The sequence below is a fragment of the Mycteria americana genome, chromosome 8, assembly GCF_035582795.1.
Source record: "Mycteria americana isolate JAX WOST 10 ecotype Jacksonville Zoo and Gardens chromosome 8, USCA_MyAme_1.0, whole genome shotgun sequence".
In the NCBI taxonomy this organism is placed as follows: domain Eukaryota; kingdom Metazoa; phylum Chordata; class Aves; order Ciconiiformes; family Ciconiidae; genus Mycteria; species Mycteria americana.
Genome location: NC_134372.1, coordinates 26,312,019 through 26,330,206, shown reverse-complemented (window position 1 = coordinate 26,330,206; position 18,188 = coordinate 26,312,019). Strand labels below are relative to the sequence as shown.

Sequence of the window (18,188 nt, the reverse complement as noted above, 5' to 3'; positions counted from 1 at the left end):
CCTCCTGTCCCCATCACGGCTTTGTCGCACCCTGTCACACCCCTGTCACACCCTGACACCCTTGTCACCCCCTCACACCCTATTGCAGACCCTATCACCTCTGCCCCCCCTGTCACCCCACCTCAGTCCTGTAACACCCCTGGTCAGTCCCCTGTTACACCCTCACCCCCATCATCACCTGCCATAGCCCCTGTCACAGTCCCTCATTACCCCGTCACCCCATCACCTCTTGTCACACCCAAGCTGGGACCTTGGATGGAGGAAAGGCTCCATGTTCCTCTGGAGGGACTTCACAAAACCACAGGCTGATTGAGGTGAGGCACCTCCGCAGATCATCTGGTCCAACCCCTCTGCTCCAGCAGGACCACCCAGAGCCAGTTGCCCAGGACCGTGTCCAGATAGCTTCTGAATACCTCCAAGGATGGAGACTCCACAGCCTCCCCGGGCAACCTGTGCCAGTGCTCAGTCACCCTCACAGTGAAAAAGTGTCTCCTGATGTTCAGACAGAGCCTCCTGTGTTCCAGTTTGTGCCCACTGCCTCTGGTCCTGGCACTGGGCACCACTGAGAAGAGCCTGGCTCCCTCTTCTTTGCACCCTCCCTCCAGTCCCTCATGGCCTTCGTGGCGGTTCATTGGGATCTCCCCAGTCAGTCCCTGTCTCTCTTGTACTGAGGAGCCCAGGACTGGACACAGCACCCCAGGGGTGGCCCCACCATTGCTTAGCAGAGGGGAAGGATCCCCTCCCCCCACCTCCTGGCAATATTTTGCCTAATGCAGCCCAGGACACCATTAGTCTTCTTTGCAGCTTATGTTCAGCCTGGTTTCCACCAAGACCCTCAGGTCCTTCTCAGCCAAGCTGCTTCCCAGCTGGGTGGCCCCCAGTGTAAATTGGTGCCTGGGGTTTTTCCTCCCCAGAGGCAGGACTTTGCATGTCTCCTTGTTCAGGAGAACTTCAGGAGGTTCCTAGTAGCCCATTTCTCCAGTCTGTCCAGGTCCCTCTGGATGGCAGCAGGACCCTCTGGAGTATCAGCCACTCCTCCCAGTTTGGTGTCATCTGCAAACCTGCTGAGTGTGCACCCTGCCCCATCATCCAGATCATTAATGAAGATGATTGGATTGGCAATGCTTTACCTAATGCAGAGCCCAGGAGACCATCCACCTTCTTTGCAGCAAGGGCACGTTGCTGCCTCATGTTCAGCTTGGTGTCCATCAGGACCTCCAGGTCCTTTTCAGAAAAGCTGCTTCCCAACAGGACTGTATTGACCCAGTATTGACCCCTGGGGTACCTCACTAGTGACTGGCCTCCAACTAGAGTTCGTACCACTAATCACCACGCTCTGGGCCAGTTGTCAACCCACCTCACACCCTTCAACTCCTGGTGCCTGGTGAGTCCCAGGGGAGCTGCCAACTCCAGCCCTTTCCCAAGCCCATGCTGGGCGGGTGCAGCCAGGCCTCAGCACCAGCCACCAGCCCATGAGGTGACAAGTGGAGCTCGGGACATGGGTTGCTTGGTCTTACTCTGGTGCTGCTCCTGGCTGGCCACCAAACATGGAAATTAGACTTGGCTCCAAGGCTGTTTCATGCTGGCTGCCGAAGAGCCTTTCCAGCCATCAGGTCACAGCGCCACCACTGTCCTTCCTTTTCTGAAGGTGTGCACTTTCAAGTCAAAACCAAGGTGAGGTTGGAGCCTTCAAATTGTGTGTAGGTTTTGCACTTCTTGGTATTGCTATTAATGGGAAAAGCAGCACTTGGTAAACAGAAGAGGTAAGCCTTAGGCTGCTCTCCCTGATGGAAGTATGTAGAGAGATGATTTTCTTTTCCTTTGGGTGCTAAGAAAGGAAGACGACCCACAGGGTCCTTGATTCACAGGGCTAAAGCTGGTGTAAGTGCTGGGCTTTGAGGCTTTGAGGAAACCTAAGGAAAGTATCCCTGGAAAGATAAGCACATGGAGTCAACTGTGCACTGCAAAACCCAGTGAGCTTTCCAGGTGCCTGAGACTGAATGATGAGAAAACCCAACAAGACTTTATCATTTTATACTTTGGGTCCTGACAGAATGCAGTCCAGGCAAGACTTTCACAGGATCTTTGGAAAACAAGGAGGATGTGTTCAAAATGCTCGCTCTCCCAGGGCACTCAGCACTGTAGAGAAAAGGCAAGCTCAACACCCACTCCGGCTGAATGTATCTTAGCAAAGTGAGAGGAAAATCAGCTGTCCTTGGGGAAGTCTGCCATATCCAGAGTCCAGCTTACTAGCCTCTTCCTACCAGGACTGCAGTGCGAAGATGAACATCATCTCCTGTGTCTCAGAGGAGATGCAGAAATGCATAAGCAAAGCAGTCAGCCCTTGCATAAATTAGAATTTATGACAGCATATGCAAAGGCATTGAGTCATAGGTTTAAAGTGGCGTTGTGATACTGGCATGCGTGTATGGCTTTTTCACAGAGCGAGACGGCTAGAGCTGCACTGGTACACAGCTGAGACGTTCATCTCTCCCAGTAAATTCTGCATGGGACCAGGGTAAAATCCTGCATTAAAAGGGAGATTTGCATTCCACAGAGTGCTGCTATTTGGGCATAGGTGCTCAAACATCGAGTTGGCTAAAATTTTTCTGAAGGATCATTTTCCCGGCAGAGTTCGCCGGGTTGTCAGCAGTTTCATCATCAGTGACATCTTCCTCGGCACTTTCCAGCATGACACAGGCTACCGAACTGGCTTGCCAGGCTGATTTCTGGCAGGAAAGCGGTGTGCTGCCAGCTCCTCCAGCTGACACCTCGGCTGCCCGGCTCTAGGAACCGGGGCTGCCTGCTGGTTTCTGATGCTGCCTGGCGCTTCCCACAGCAAAAAGCCCTGTTTGCAGTTATAGGAAAGTTTGCCAAGCTTTACCTATTTTCTATGAAATGCTAGTGAGCTGTTTTTATTACTATTATTACTATTTTCAAATCTGGCCAGAAAGGTCCAGCTGTTTCCTAGAGCAAAGTCAGGGAAAATATGTTCTCAGCTGTCAAAAACACCCGGAGATCTTGTCCTGAAGGTATTTCAGAGCTCTAGAGCCTGGTGTTTGGCAAGAGACAAATCTTCTGGCAGAGATGTGCTGAGTCTCCTGCTGACCTCTGAAAAGCTTTGTGCAGCTGGACAGAGCTATAAACTTCTTAAAATCTGCGTCCCATGTTCCTGCAGCTGCAAAACCTGCAGCACAACATTGCCGGACCCTCCAGAGATGCCGTCTCTGCCCACCATCCCATCATGGTTCCTCTGCGTCACTCAGCTGCCTCTCCCCATCCTACTGAACAATGAAATACTGGCTCTCAGATTAGAGCATCACAAAACGTGGGCCAGTGCAGAGACCGACAGTCTGGTGTTATAATTATCTCTGCGGTCTTAATCAGCCAGCTCAAACAAGCACTGCTTTTAACACAGGTTTTAATTCATGACCCCATGTTAAGCTTTTTCATGGGATCCCCATCCCACCCTGCACACAAAGAGGACCTCCAGGCTGTGTCACATACGTGCTGTCCCCTCCTCCTCATCTCAAAATGCTTGATTTCTGGCATCAAGTTCTGTATGTGATGAAGATCCTGCAATGAGGGGTGTTCATCCCTGCACCCAATGAGGCCAAGAAGCATGGTTCCTCCCATGGATCAGATGCGGTTATGACTCAAGATGCGGTTTGAAGTTGAGTTTTGACATGTTCTGGCCAGAAATAGGACCAGCATTGCCAGGGCATTGATTTTGTTCCCATTTATATAATTAGGTTGACTTCCATCCCTCATCCCAGAAAAGCCATGGAGATGCATCACTGTCCACATCATCAACTTTCGGGGGTGAGATGCACATTTAAACAGACCTGCCGCCTGCCACTGTTGGTCCTGAGTATCCAGCACGAGGAAGTCAGAGCACATCACTGTGCCACGATCTGTGCCACGATCAGCAACAGGGACACTTAGAAACGATGCGCCACACCCTCACAAAGCTCCTAAAATTAGGCATGCCTGTGGGGGCAGCTGCCTTCAGGACTGGTGCTAGTGTTCCCCCCAGTTTTACAGCCAGACCGTGATGAAGCAGAGTCTGTAAGAGGAAGATTGCAGCGTCACAGGCAGAGAAACCCTTGCCGTGGTGCAGGTGCACCCCAAATGTGAGCTGGGGGCCAGCATTTGCCTGCACCTCTCCGGAGGCTTCGCTGCCCAGCTGATGGGCCGGATCCTGTCTGGCATGTCTGTCAAGGACGAGCCAGGAGGCAGCGCCTAACCAGGAGCTTCTAGGAGTGGGCACCGCAGGAGCAGGAGCAATGCGCATCCAAGGAGACCCCCTGTGTTACTCCGGCCAACCCCCCACTGAGGGCTCAGGGACCCCCTCCGAGCTGCAGCCCCTCGGGCAGCGGCCAGCTGTGTCACAGGGGGGGCTGCCTCCCCCCCATGCCCTTCCAGCAGCACCCTTCCCCCACCCTGGAGGCCTGCAGGACCCCCCAGGACCCTGTGTGGGTGGGGAAGCAGGGCCTGCACTGCATGTGTGTGTGCATGTCTGTGACCTTGTGTCAGTTTGTGTGCATGCACGTGTGTCCAGGTGTGTGTGTATGTATGTGCATGTGCGTGTGTGTGTACGCGACCCCCATGTGTGTCCGTACGTGTGTGTCCATGTGTCCCTGTGCCCCTGTGTCCCCCCATGCCCCTTGTCCCTGTGTCCCTCCATTCCCCCATCTCCATGTCCCCCCATGTCCTGTGTCCCATGTCCCATGTCCAATGTCCACCCGTGTCCCCATGCTGCCATCCCTGTGTCACCATGTCCCCGTGCCCCCTGTCCCCGTGCCCATGTCCACCCATGACCCCTGTCCCTGTGTGTCCCCATATCCTGTGTCCCACGTCCCCCCCGTGTCCCATTTCCCCCCGTGTCCCCTATGCCCCCTGTGTCCCATGTGTCCCCATGTCCTCTGTCCCATGTCCCCCTGGGCCTGTGTCCCATGTCCCCCCATGTCCCATGCCTCCTGTACCCATGTCCCATGTCTGCCTGTGTTCCCGTGTCGCTCCTGTATCCCGTGCCCCCGGGGATCCCCGTGTCCCTCCGTGCCCCCCTGTGCTCCCATGTCCCCCCTGTCCCCCCCGTGTTCCTGTCCACCGCCCCGCCAACAGCGCGCGCCGCCCCCACCGTTGCCAGGAGACGGCCATGGCGGAGCGGGGCCTGGCGGCGGTGCTGCTGCCGCAGCTCCGGGCGCAGCTGCGGGAGGCGCGGTACCGGCGGCCGGGCGGGGATAGGGGTCCTAGGGCTGCGGGGGCCCGCTGGGGGCTGCAGGGGCCGGGCCAGGCCTCGGGGCGTCGCTGGGCCTTAACCCCCGGCAGGGCCGGGCCACGGTGGGCAGGGCTGGGGAGGGCAGGGCCGGGTGACCCCGGCTGCCCTCGCAATGGGCACCATCCCCAGAGGCCCCGGTTGTCCAGCTGGGCCACGGGTGCTGCCTCGCCGTGGTCGGGGTCTGGAGCCAGGCTGCCTGCTCTCTCGCCCCAGACCCCCAGGGGGAGCCGGTGCCCCAGGCTCTGCCGGCCGCTTCGGGTCCGGGAAGGAGCCGGTCTGGCCGAGCCCCTGTGTCCTGGCGGGGGTGACCTCAGGCCCTCCCGCCCCTTTCGGGTTGGCCGCTGTGCCCTGCGGTTGCCTGTTTTGGCTCAGCTTCTCCCCGGTGCAGTGCTTAGCTTGGCTGAGGGCTCAGCCTGACCCCCTCCTCCTCACAGCCACACCAACGCCATGCTCCGAACTGAGGCAGAAATGTTTGAGAAATGGTACCATAAGATGGAGCCGTGTGGCCCGTCACTCCGGCTGCTGTCTGAGATGCACGATGCCTCACTGGAGCTGATGCAGGTACTGCTACGGGGCCAGGGCAGCGGCTGTGTGGCTGCAGGTTCTGGGTTTTCGGGTCTGGCTGCCGCCTTACTGCAATAGAGCCATGACCCTTCCTCCTTCTGCAGCTCCTCTGACCTCCTGATCTCAGTGGTCATCTGACAGGAGGTCAGCAGGCAAGCTCCCTGGTTTGAAATGTGATGAAGAAAGTTCTCCAACAGCCCTCTGAACTTGGGCTTCACAGTGATGAGCCCTTAACCTAGACACCTGCTTGCAAAAAGGTGCTGCTGGTCTTGTAGGTGTAAGAGTTTGGGCTGCCTTGCTGTTCCTGCACTCAGTGTAAAGGCCAGGCTGCCTTCTCATTTCTCCTCCTCCAGCTTATGCTGTTTCTTCCCTGTGTGACAGCACTGTGTCCTCCGGAACAGCGAGTGCCAGGGAGATCTGGAAATGAGGTAACCCACACACAGCATAATTTGAAGTAGAAGTTAAACAAATAGGGAGGCTGGTGCCAAGAAAGCAGGAGACTTGTCCAAGGCTGTGCCAGGTCTGTGATGGGACGCTCTGCTCCTCCCTCCTGGGGAAGTTCACATAGGCTCAGACCTGTGTGCATCCACACTCGGGAACCTCCGCTGAGCACGTGTTGCTCTCTTCATTCTTGCTGGAGCCGTGAACAGGCTTTTGGAGCAGATTTTTACCTCCTGGCCCGAACGTCACCTTTTCACCAGAGACAGAGTGAAGAGAAGGTCTAGACCCTTTGCAGTGGAGCTCCTGCACTGGGTTTTAGCGCCTGCCTGAGTACAAAGTAGCTGCTTTCTGGTTAGTCCCAGACTGAGCCCTTAGAAACTTTGCCTTTGGCTGGGTGGGCACTTGCCCACTGCAAAGCAGTGCCTGCCTCACTGTGTCCCCACAGCACTGGGAATTGCTCCCAAGTGGTGTCAGTTCTCCTGAGAGCATACTCCAGCCCGCCTGAGCTGCAGTAAGCTCAGCTGCTCAGGGTGTCTGACCCAGGCAGTGGTAGGAGACCCCATCTGTCCTACACAACAGTTAGCACCTTTGCTATGAAGAGGTGTTTTACCTGCCCACATGAAGCTGTCACATTGGATTTAACCTCTAGCCCTGGATTTGTCTGTTGAATTGAGCTGAAAGCGCTTGTGTAGGAGGGTTTTGTGGGTGGATGAGAGGACAGATCGGGTCAGCCCAGGTGTGCCCCTGAGTTACATCTGCTCTGGAGAGGCCTCCTTGTCCTTGCTGTAAGCTGGAATCCCGCTAACGTGACCATTGAGATAATTTTCTTTTTGAATACAGGCAAATGCAGCAACAGTTGGCCAGTGCTGGCTTTCTAACAGCATCTGCATTGTTCCTTGGTTTTTGCAGACACGTGGTAGGTACAAATCCAAGTTGCATGGTGCGATGGACTATTTTGTAGGCCTGACAGTGGAGCAGAAATGTGAGCTGGCTGAGAGGGAGCTGACTGAGATGAAGGATGAGATTCAGAGGATGAAGGAGGAGTCAGAGCAGACTTTGCGGAACCTCGAGGTATGACTCTCTCTCTTACGATCACCAAGGTGTCAAACAGTCTTGTTACTTTTCACACCTCTTTCAACATGCCATCACTCAGGCATGAGACAGACTTGCTTGGTGAGGGCTGAGGGCTGTTCATAGCTGTGAGTGGTCCTGAGTTGAGAGTGGGAGCCAGAATTGTCCTCTCACCTCACCCCTTTCTTGAAGGCAAGTACATCAACAGAGATCAGAGGTGCCCAGCCTCTAAAGATGGATCTTATTATGGCAGGAACTAATAATAATACAAGCGAGGGGAAGATTTTTAGGTAGAGAAGCTCAGATCTGCTATGTGAGATGAAGAAGTCAACACTTGAAAGAAAAAAGAAAGATCTTCTTTTTGTCAGCTTCTTGAAGGTGTGCCCTTTGTGCCAGACATATTTTTCATTCTAGCAGCTCCTAGAAGCTTCCTGATTTGGCTGGGCTCCATGCAGTTCTCTCTGGGGTCTACCTTTCTGCTGTCTCTGGGATTTTTGAGAGCATGCTCCAAGTCTCTGACACTGCATTCCTGCTGCTGGCTCCTTGTGGCTGTATGACCATCCCTGCCTGCCCTGTGCTGGCTGCCAAGACCTCCTCTTAGTCAAGATGCTCAGGAGCTTTTGGGGAAGGAGAGACCTCTGCATTCGGTTCAGACCACTGATGCTGCCTGCAGTGGCCAGGAGAGGTGAAGCAGGCAGCCCATCCCTGTTGTGTGGCCACAGGGCATATGCAGTAAATAAAGGGTGGTAATTTTTTGTCTTGTGTTGGCATAGTCAGACTGGCAATGTTTGTAGGTCAGGATGGAGTGACAGATGTTGAAGCTCAGGCATGTGAGAGATTTTATTTCTTGTCCTTTTTGAGTGAGTGAAGTAGCAGTGCTGTGTGAGCCTGCACCATGTACCCCAAGCTACACAGCGTGAAACTCAGTGCTCCCACAGGAGAAATACTAGTAATGCCAGCAGAGAGCATGCCTGGTCCTTTCCCATGTTCTCTGTTGCCAAAGCTGTTTGAATAAGGGAAGTTAGCACCTCTTGACTGTTACGTGACTTTATTTCTACAGGCAGTCATAGAAGAAGCAGATGTTTGGTGGACTGATGTTAAGAAAGCCATCAGTGACTTTGAGAAAGACATCATCAGCACCATCTCCAGAAAGAAAGGGAGTATCATAGCTTCTGAGAAGCTGCTGAGATACATGGAGGAGAAGAACCGCCAGAGGGTCAGTGCATCATGGCAAATTTTGAGGCTGGTCTGTCATCTGACAAGTACATTGGTTAGGGAAAATCCTAGTTCCCATACTCCTGTGTGGCCTACATCACATTTTCAGACTGTCTTAGCAAGTCTCTTTGGACAGCCCTTGTCACACTTGTCAGTTGGTGACTAGCCCAGGTGCTCATCAGGCTGCAGAGCTGCAGCACAGCTGTGAGCACAGATGATGCAGGACCCTTAGCGGAGCCTGGGAAAGTGCACGGCCATGCCCCCACGTTTGGGGCAGGGTAATGCTGAGCAGCATTTCTCGCTGGGCTCCTTTCTAAGCTAGCAGGGAAGGCTGCAGTGCGGATGGGGTGAACGGGAACCGCACCATAAGGAGTGTGGTCTGGGTACTCTTTCTCCTTCCAGGCTCTGCTGTTCCACTATAATCTGCTGTCTTTCTTTAGGATCTGCTGAGAGAGAAGTTGCGCTTAAAAAATTATTTGCTCAAGGGTTACAAGAAGAAGCTGCAGCAGCAGCTCAGGCAGGTGCGTGCGGCAGTTGAGGAGAAGCAAGGAGTAGACGGCCCCTTGAAGAACGAAAGGAGTACAGCCTAGTGCAGATGAAGGGGGCCATGCTCTGTGTAGAGATGCGTGGCCCTCCTCCTCCTCCCCTTCCTCCTTTGCTCCTGGCCTTGCTGCTTCTGTCAAAGGGCATTGTCGTCTGCCCAGGTTGAGACCTGGCACATGTCTGTGTGCATGGGATGAGACCAGAAGTCTCACAGAGTGGAAGCTGGCAGATCTCTCTGTGCCCTTTGTGCCCTGGAAAAGATGTACGGTGGATCAGAGCAGTTCCCTGGGGACTGGCTGGCTGCTGCTGGCATGGCAGGAGCCTCGCCAGAGGGGACCTGTCTGCACTGCTTGGACCCTCTCTAAGCTAGGACACAGAGCACAGGCTTAGTGGCACGCTGTGTCTTACAGTTCTCCCCGAGCCCCAGGTTTGCAGCCACGCTAAAGACCCTGTTCTTTAGGTCTGCTTTCCCCACAGAGCAAAGCTCTCTTACTTGGGATGCAGCTTTGGTAAGCAACCTACAGCTCTGCTTCCTTGGGGTTTGCAGAAGGAGCAGATGGGAGAGACACTCCGTAAGGTCCGTTTGCAGCAGCTGCAGGTTAGAAATGCCCAATACCAGGAGAAGATTGATAAGAAGAACCAGGAGCTGCTGCAGCTAAAACTGACCTCAGGGAAGACTGTCCAAGTCCTCAACTTCTATAAAGTGAGTGAACCTCCCAGCACCTCTGTTTTGCCTTTCTTCTGAGGGTCACACATGAGCTCTTGCATCCTTCCCTTTCTCAGTCAGAGGATGCTGAACACTTCTCTGCCTTCCCACTGACTTAGCAGTTCGGCTGGGAGATTTGCCTGACACACCAAGAGCAGCGATGCCCTCATTCATATTTGGCTGCAGCCTGATGATGGGGTTCATGCTTTGCAGCATGGTTATTTACACGCCAGGGGAAAATTCCAGTACGAAAGAGCTTTGGTGCTGGTTTGCACAGGAAAATACATTTTTTACATGTGACATTTGAAAAGATGTCATGAGCTGCAGCCGTCATTCTGAGCCTCTTGCTCTTGTCAGTGAAAAGTGCTTCTCAGCTGAGTTATTTGCTTCTGTCTGACCAGCCATTCTGTCTGGGTCAGTCCTAAACCCCGGCTGCTGTGCTGTGGGCTGTGCTGCAGTGTGACACAGAGGACATAACGAAGCAGTAGCTGTGTGACCAGGGCATGACGCTGCCTTCTGCAGGGGACGAGCAGTGCCACAGAGCACCCCTGGGAGCAGAGCTCCTGCACTGCCAGCTGAAACCAAGCTGGAGGAGTGGAGGGGTGGCTTTGCAGGTGGCTGGGAGCTGCCACTGCGCCTGCTGATGCTGTCCTGCTCTCATGTTCCAGAGGAAGCTGCAGGACGCCATGGAAATGTCCATGTCTCTGATGAAAGACATCTCCCAGAGGAAAGAGCTGCTTGAGAAAATTGAAAGAGAAGCTGCTCTGGTGGAGGAGGTAAGAGAGCGATTTGGGAGGCCCTGAGACTTCACTTGGGAGGACTCTTTTGAGGTACTTTTTGTGGTATGTTGGATACTGATGCCCATTTGAGGCAATGAACTGGATACCTGTGTGCCTTTCTGGGTCTGAGCAAGACCCAGGGCTCTTGCAGGTGCCTGTGAGCATGAGCAGGTTTGCAGAACAGGCCATGTTGTGTATTTTGTCCCTGGCTCCACAGGGACCTGCCACTGGCTTCTTGAAATTCTGTTTCCTTGAATTTTTCATCAGCAGTGTCCTCCCCAGGGAGAACTGGTACTGCTGTCATACCAGCAGGGACACCACAGCTTTGGGAAGCAGGTTCAAGGGGCTCCCTAGCAGTGCTGCCTGGCAGGGATGGAGGCACCGGTGGATACATCCCACTGCTCCCCCGCAGTGCCAGGGCGTTAATTTATCCTGCCTGCTTGCTTCCCTGGATGACGCCACCAGCTGGCAGAGGGACATTTCCCTGGGATCTCCTTGCCCTCTGTCCCTATTCCTCCGTCAGCAACGAGCTGAAGCTGAGAGTGTGAATCGGCAGCTGTGGAAGCAGCTCTCAAACTACGGCATCCCCCCTGTGCTGAGTTACGTGCAGAAGAAGATGGCTGTTAGTGACTTTGAAAACAGCCTCAAGGCTTGGGAGAGGAAGGTGGCAGTTGCCGAGGTGAGAGAGACTGGGCTGGGTGTGCAAGAGCCTGGATGCATGCCAGACAGGTCCTGGGTCCTGGTGGAGCCACATCTGTGCCTGCCCACCTGCAGCCACCCTGGGGACCGGAGTGCTCACTCCTGACCCGCCAGGAAGCTGTGCAAGAGAGGTTTCACCTGTGCCTGGCAGAGCCGGAGGCTCTTCCTGTTTACGGAGCAGCTCCTTACCCTGAGGATGGAGGCTGAATTTTAATGACTGCGTTCAGAGGGGAAGCCAAGGCAAGGACACAGCTTGTAATTTGACAGGAATTGGGCTGTTGCTATACTGAAACCCTGTCGTGTGTGTAAGGAGGAGATGTATGGCAGCCCGATATGTTTCTGGCTCTCCATATGTAACCTGCACTGGCCTTTTCCAGAGCCCTGATGGCTCCCCAGTGTTTGTAATCCTCTTTGATGATCTCAAACATTTCTTACCCACTTGTATCTTGACTCTTCCCTGATAAGGAAAGGCTAGCCAAGATCCAAACATGAGTTCATGGCAAAGTTGCAAGAATATCTTTGACTCTGCTCCTGCCCCAACTCCTGCTGCCTGGAGGAGCAGAGGAGCATAGTCAAAGCCTGGAGGTAGCAGGACCTGTCTGTATCCCTGCCCCGTTCAGGATGTCTGTGTGCACAGCAGTGTGGGGAGACAAATGGCTGGGTTGGATGGGATGGATAGTGTGGTCCTGTACGTTGTCACTCTGCTCATCCTCAAGTGGAGATGGGCTTATCTGTGGCTGGGATGGGGAAGGCTCTGGGCTTGCGCCTATCCAGGCTCTGGGCTAGGCCTCCAGCACCCCAATCCGCAATGGGCAGGGCTTATGTGGTCCAGCCTTTCTCAGAGGTCAGAACTGTGTGGATTTAGGCTTGACCCATCAGTGCCAGTGCTGTGAGTTCAGAAATAGGGGTCCGGCTGTGGCTATCCCAGAGCTCGTGGGCAGCCTGCCTGCAGGCCTGTCTTTGCGCAAGCAGATCCCTTCTCACCCAGCTGCTCCCATTGACTGGGAGACCCAGGCTCTGGCTTGCATGCTGTCTATGCAGCAGTGCCCAGAGTCCTGCCAGCCTCTGGGAGCTGGAGAGCAGTGAGGGCTCAAGGGGCTAAAGAAGGAACCTGTAGTTGTCCCTGGGATAAGAGTGAGGCTATAAACCCATTTTCTTTTCCAGCCCCTCTGTGGCAGGGCATGTCCAACACCTCTGCTGTCATGCAAGGGGCTCTAGGTTTCTATACAGTGCTGTTGTGTGGGGTCTCCAGGCTTCCTGTGGCATTCAGGGGAGAAACCAAAGCTGGTGTGGACCTGCAGGAGCTCTCCTCAGCATGCCACAGTGAGCACCGATTTCAGGTGAGAGCAGCGGGGGGATGAAAGGGCAAGCAATACAGCAGCTCAGGCCAGGCTAGATTCCAGCCTTGCAGTTTTCTCCAGAATGTATCACTGGTGTCTGAACATATTAAGGCCTTCTCCTTTCTCCTCTTGCAGATGTCCTTGCAAAGCTACCGCAGAGCATGGAACCAGGTCAAGATGTCTGGTAACCAGCACTAGGCTTGTCTGATGCTGTAAGGCGGGCAGTGGAAGCTGCAGAAGGAGCCAACCCTGTGGGGAAGTTTGCTGTCAAGTGGGTAAATGTAACACCCTGCAAGCTGCAGTGAGATGAAACCACTTCTGCATGAAATGATAAAGAAACCCATGGCTCTGTTGTGAGTCCATCTCGTTGGTCTGTCCCAGCATGTGCTGGCTTCCACCAGGCTCTGCTGCCTGACCCCTCCACAGGCCCTGCTCTAGGTCAGCCAGCTCTGCTCTGAGTGCTCCCCCCTCCCTCCATCACCACAAGCAGTTATGCTCTGGTGATGAAATCTGACATGTTCACAGGAACTGTCCTTTCTCTCTGGGCAAGCCCTGGTGACCACTTAATGCAGGAGGAACCAGAGGGGATTCCCTGGGAGACATGGGAGTTCAACATCTCCAAGCGTGCACCAACAGTAGAAGAGCGTGGAGCAGTGTGAGCGTATAGGGCAAATCATTTCAACATGGCATGCATGAACCAAGCAGGCTTTCTGATCACAAAAGGATACTTCATTTACCCAAAGAAACAAAACAGCAAGAAGGGAGCAGCTACCCCTTTCCCAAGCACGTGGGGCAAGTGTAAGTGCCCCTTGGAGATGGGAAATGTTTTCCCACTGCAGGAGTTATAAATCATCTCAGATGGCCCAGCCTCAGATGAGTTCAGGTCTGTCTTTCCCTTCTTGGGATTGAAACCAACTTTCTGAAATATCCTCACTGCTGGTCTGGAAGCCTCTTCCCAGTCTTTGGGTGGAGCCTGCAGATCAGCTCGCGCCCTGACTAGCGTGGGGAATGTGGGAGGTTCTGTCCTCTCGGTGGTGGCCAAGATCCAGTTGCTGTAGTAGGACACTGGGGTGTACAGGAACGGTCCGTAGCATCTCATGCCACCCTCACTGAGAATGCCTTTCAGGACCCATTTCTCAGTCCCTCTAATCTGGCACGTGACGGGGTTGCTGGCATCACCCTTTTCAGAGACAGAAAAGGCAGGGTTGTGTCTCAGCAGTATCCCTCCTGCCATCGCTCTCGGTGGCTGTGGACTTCACCAGGGTCAGCAGAGGGCAGATCACAGCAGTTTGGTCCTTTATCATCACTGGCAGCAAAGCACCACTGATTCAGGGCTGCCTTTGGGCTGATGATGTCCCTGTGTGCCCCAGTGAAGTGACCGGCATTGCTCCCTGTGGCTGCCCATGCCCCCATCAGCCCAGCCTCACGCCTGAGCCTTTGGTACGTACCACAAGGAACCCCTCTTGGTTTTGCCTCCTGAGCATCTTTGACCCTGGCCACATCAAAGTCCCTTGGAGGCCCCGGCAGTGGGAGAGGTCCAGGGACCAGGGAGACGGTCACCCTGCAGCTCAGGCAGAGACAGGTGTCACATGTTCAGACAGTCTCCCACACCTGCTATTTGCAAGCTACGCGGAAGGGACCTTTTCCTGTAAGGACTGAGCAGGAGAAGCCCAACAAGTGTTTTGGCTGCTCTCCCAGCCTGAAGTCAGAGACGAGCAGAACGGGGAGGAGGTGGTTTGGCTAAATGTCTGCCTGGTCTGGGTTGGCGCTCTGTGTCCCTTACCAAACAGCCTGCCACTTTGTCGGTGTCCCTGTGGCTGCAGCATGCGGTTTCAGTGATCCTTTTCAGCAGGCAGGGATCCATGTCCACAATGGAGAGCATCCTCAGGAAGTTGCTGCAGTACTTACCCTGCCTGGCCAAGGGACCACCATGAGCCTGTGTCATCTGGGCAGCCCCTGGCCTCCAAAAAACAGGGATGGGTGACCAGTGGGTGCCTCTTCCTCCCAGGACAAGCCCTGTTCCCCTTCCTCTCATTGGGGCTGTTGGCAGGAGGGATTGGGCAGGCGGCTCTCTGCCCTGCCAGAGGAATGAGGGGCTACCTGCGGTGGGATGGATCCAGCCCAAGACCCAGCAGTTCATGAGGTCCAAGGCAGAGAGGCTTCTGTGGGGGAAGCAGATGGGCTGAATGATGCTGCTGAACTCCAGTGGGGCAGCTGTCCTGAGCAGAGCGATGTTGTTGTAGAGCGTCACCTTGTCAAAGTCTTCGTGGGGGATGACAGAGCTGATCAAATACTGGGGCTGGTCCTCCCATTGCCTCTTCATGGTGCTCAGCCCAACCAAGGCCAGCACCTGCTGCCTGCAGGGGTTGGACAGAGGGGACTGGGTGCAAGGAAAAGCCTGGGGAAAACTCTGCCTGTCCCTGCTCTGACTGAAGGATGCTTGCCCAGCTGCTGGGCAGTGACAAGACCCTCCTGAGCACTGGGAGGTGGTGTTATTCCCTGCTGATTCCCAAGCTTAGCCCAGGGCGATGCAGGGCCCCTCACAGGGCACAGACCTGTTCCGCAGGCTGGATGCGGCGCTGAGGATCCAGTGCTCATTCAGGATGGAGCTGAAGGCCAGGAGGTTGTGCTGTGTGTCCTGCAGTGCCACCACCACGGAACTGGTCCATGGCCGCAGACTCCTGCACTGATCTCCAGGGGAACAGGCTGGCCTGGATCCCGCAGGCTGCAGGGAAACGGGGCACATCGCTGGGTGCGCCTGGCCCTATGCTCTCCTGCCACCCTCCTCTTCCCTGTGATGTCCCCTTGCTGCGGCTGTCCTAAGCTTTGACCTCACCTGGGACTGATGCCAGCATCACCCAAACTCGCTCACCCACGGGGCCAAGCTGGTGGCATGGCATGCAGTGCGTGAGGGTCAGATCATGCCACCTCTCTCACCTGATGCTGGGGCAGCACAGAGACACAGCAGCATGAATCTCTGCACTGCCCCAGCTGGGCAAAGAGCTGGGGCCAGGGAGCCAGGGCCCCCTTTCTCTGCCTGCCTGCAGGGAGAGGGGGAGACAGTGTCCTGGATGCCAGCTGGCAGCCAGCCCAGAGGGGCTTGGTGTGCCTGTTGCTGAGTGCGCTGGGCTGGTTTCTTGCTCTGGTGTGTGGGCGCTGCACGTCCCAAGCACCCTGGCAGCAGGCAGGGACACAGGGACACCCATTCCCAGCTCCCCGGCTTCCACCCCCTCTCCACGGCCTCATCCTACTGCACTCTGCCTGCTCCATCACACCCCTGCCGATACCCTGCTGGCCCCATGCTGACCCCCCTGCTTGGCACCCCGATGCTACTGCGGTGCCCAGGCAGCAGGATGCAGGCACAAGCCACTCTGTGAGCTCACCGTCACTGCGGCGGCTCACAGGACCCTGCTGGCATTGCTGGATGGTGGAGGGCGCTGTTGGAGGTTCTTGCAGCGCATTTGCCTGCACAGAAAGGATCTCTGAGGCACAGCTCCTCCTGCCCTGGGCACTGCTGGGTGATTTCTCTCTGGTACAGAGTGTCCTGCCCAGGAGCTTCCTTTCTGCATGCCCACTGGGGTCTCTGCCCGCTCACTTGCAGGCAGAAGCAAGGGCAGCAGGAGGCAGGAGGAGCTCTGGTAGCTGCTTAAGGGGATTTATAAAAAACTGAAGGACCCCAAAGTTCATAGGGGTAGTGGTTAGGGAACCTGGAGGGTAGCAGGAGCTGTTACCAGGCTATAGCTGCCTGTGGCTGGGCTTTCCCAGGGGGAGGTCCCAGTGGGGACAAGAAGTCCCTTCTCAGCTCATGAAAGGCCAAGTGTGCCTTTGGAGAGCAGGACAGAGAAGGTGGGATGGTATGAGGGATGTGAAAATTCCTTCTTTCCATCAAGGATGAGAAAACTGTTGAGAAAGAGAAATTACAGTACCCCTTGTATGCACTAATTAATAGCCACAGGTGAAAGGAGCTGGTGAAAGGCAGAAAGCAAAGGCACTGGGGCTCCTGGAGGGCTGACGCTCCCAGCAGGTTATCCCTGGATTGCTCTTCTCCCTGGCGAGGCATGTGGTGGCTGCGGATGCACATGCCCAGACCAACCCCTTGGGTGCCCTCTGCAATACTGGGGATAAAGAAAGCCAAAGGGAAGGGAAATGGTGCTGGGAGAAGGCTGGAGGGAAATCCATGTTCGAGCACTTGTTTAAACCTGTTGTACAGACTAGGGCAGCATCAGCCGAACAAATTTCTTCCCAGCATCTGAATACATGTTTATTATATGCAGAATTAGCAAGGGCAGGGTCCATGCCATGACACGTTTAGGATGAGGGCATCCCAGGGAAACCTCGGATGTTTTTTTCATGGTTGTCGTCTTCTCCCTAGATATAGTCAGTCCTGCATGTAGGAAATTCAGTACTCTCTCTATGTTCCTGCAATAACTCCGTTTGTTAGTGTTTATATGTCCCACTGAGAATGGCCTTTTGTGTGTATTATCCCTGGCTTTCGTGATGTTGTGTTTGAAATGCCATGGGAATCAGCTGGGAAGCAGCTGATGATCCCAAGGCCCGTTTGTAGTTGATTTGTGCCAAAAGGGGCCACTTAACCCTGCAAGAGCCAGGAAAACATCTCTGAGAGGTGGGTTTCACCCTGCCCTCCCCACAGGGGTGCCACTCCAAGGCTGGTCCCCAATCACTGGCTGGGCTGTTCCAACGTGATGCCGGTGTCACCACAAACAGAATGTTTCCAAAGGTGACGCTGGCAGCTGACAGTGACATTGCTTGAGCCGGAGGTGCCTGGCACCTGACCCACTGTGGGCACAACCTGACATTTCATGTTATCTGGATCCACAGGGGTCAAAGCCAACCTGCATGAGACCAGGTGCTGGTGGAATGACCAGCTCATGTCCTTGACCTGTGGGTTAGCCAGCTTGGTCACACCTGTCCCTTCCTGCTTTGTAAGTCTCAGAGGAGGTCAGCGCTGCCAAAGAAGCATGACCCCCATAGCAGCTCTCATGGGCAGCGCGGGACCCTCCCTGAGGCCAGCCCAAGTCTCTTCCTTTGCCCAAAGGACCAGCTGCCTCCTTGCCACTGCTGCTGGGAGACAGGCACCTCTCGCAAGGAACCACAGCCTCCCAGCAGCCTGGCCGCAACCTTCGAACTAATGAGTTTTAAGCCTCGTGGTTAACGAAGCCAGCCTGACTCTGCACAGAGAAAAAGCCCGAAGCCTGCCTCCAGCTCTGCCCACAGCAAGCTGAACACGGCGCTTCTGTGAGCCTGCACAAAGCCTCCCTTGTGGAGGAGGAGATCCAGCCAAACCAGTGATCTCCTTGGCTGCATGCTCCTGGTGCTCCATCATTTATATTATTTGCTGGATTGTTCTCACTACCATGGAAAATTTAACAAGTAAAAGCATCTGATAAAAATCTATTGACTGCAGTAAAACACCAACCCAGCCAAACCAGTCTGTACAGCACGACCTTCACAGCCTTTGAGACACATTCGTTCAGTTTACCACCTAGAAAAACAAATGCTGTGTCGTACTTGCAACACCTCCAGTGCAA

The 18,188-nt window shown here is 54.8% G+C and overlaps 1 protein-coding gene across 1 annotated transcript; it reads left to right on the top strand.

Moving 5' to 3' along the window:
- Positions 1 to 5,158: 5,158 nt before the first annotated feature.
- CFAP263 (cilia and flagella associated protein 263) lies at positions 5,159 to 12,855 on the top strand. The gene is given in 9 exon segments (XM_075510118.1): positions 5,159 to 5,223; positions 5,716 to 5,842; positions 7,196 to 7,357; positions 8,418 to 8,573; positions 9,013 to 9,093; positions 9,663 to 9,818; positions 10,490 to 10,597; positions 11,124 to 11,279; positions 12,775 to 12,855. Coding segments are annotated over 9 exon segments (1,092 nt in total).
- The last annotated feature ends 5,333 nt before the right edge of the window (positions 12,856 to 18,188 follow it).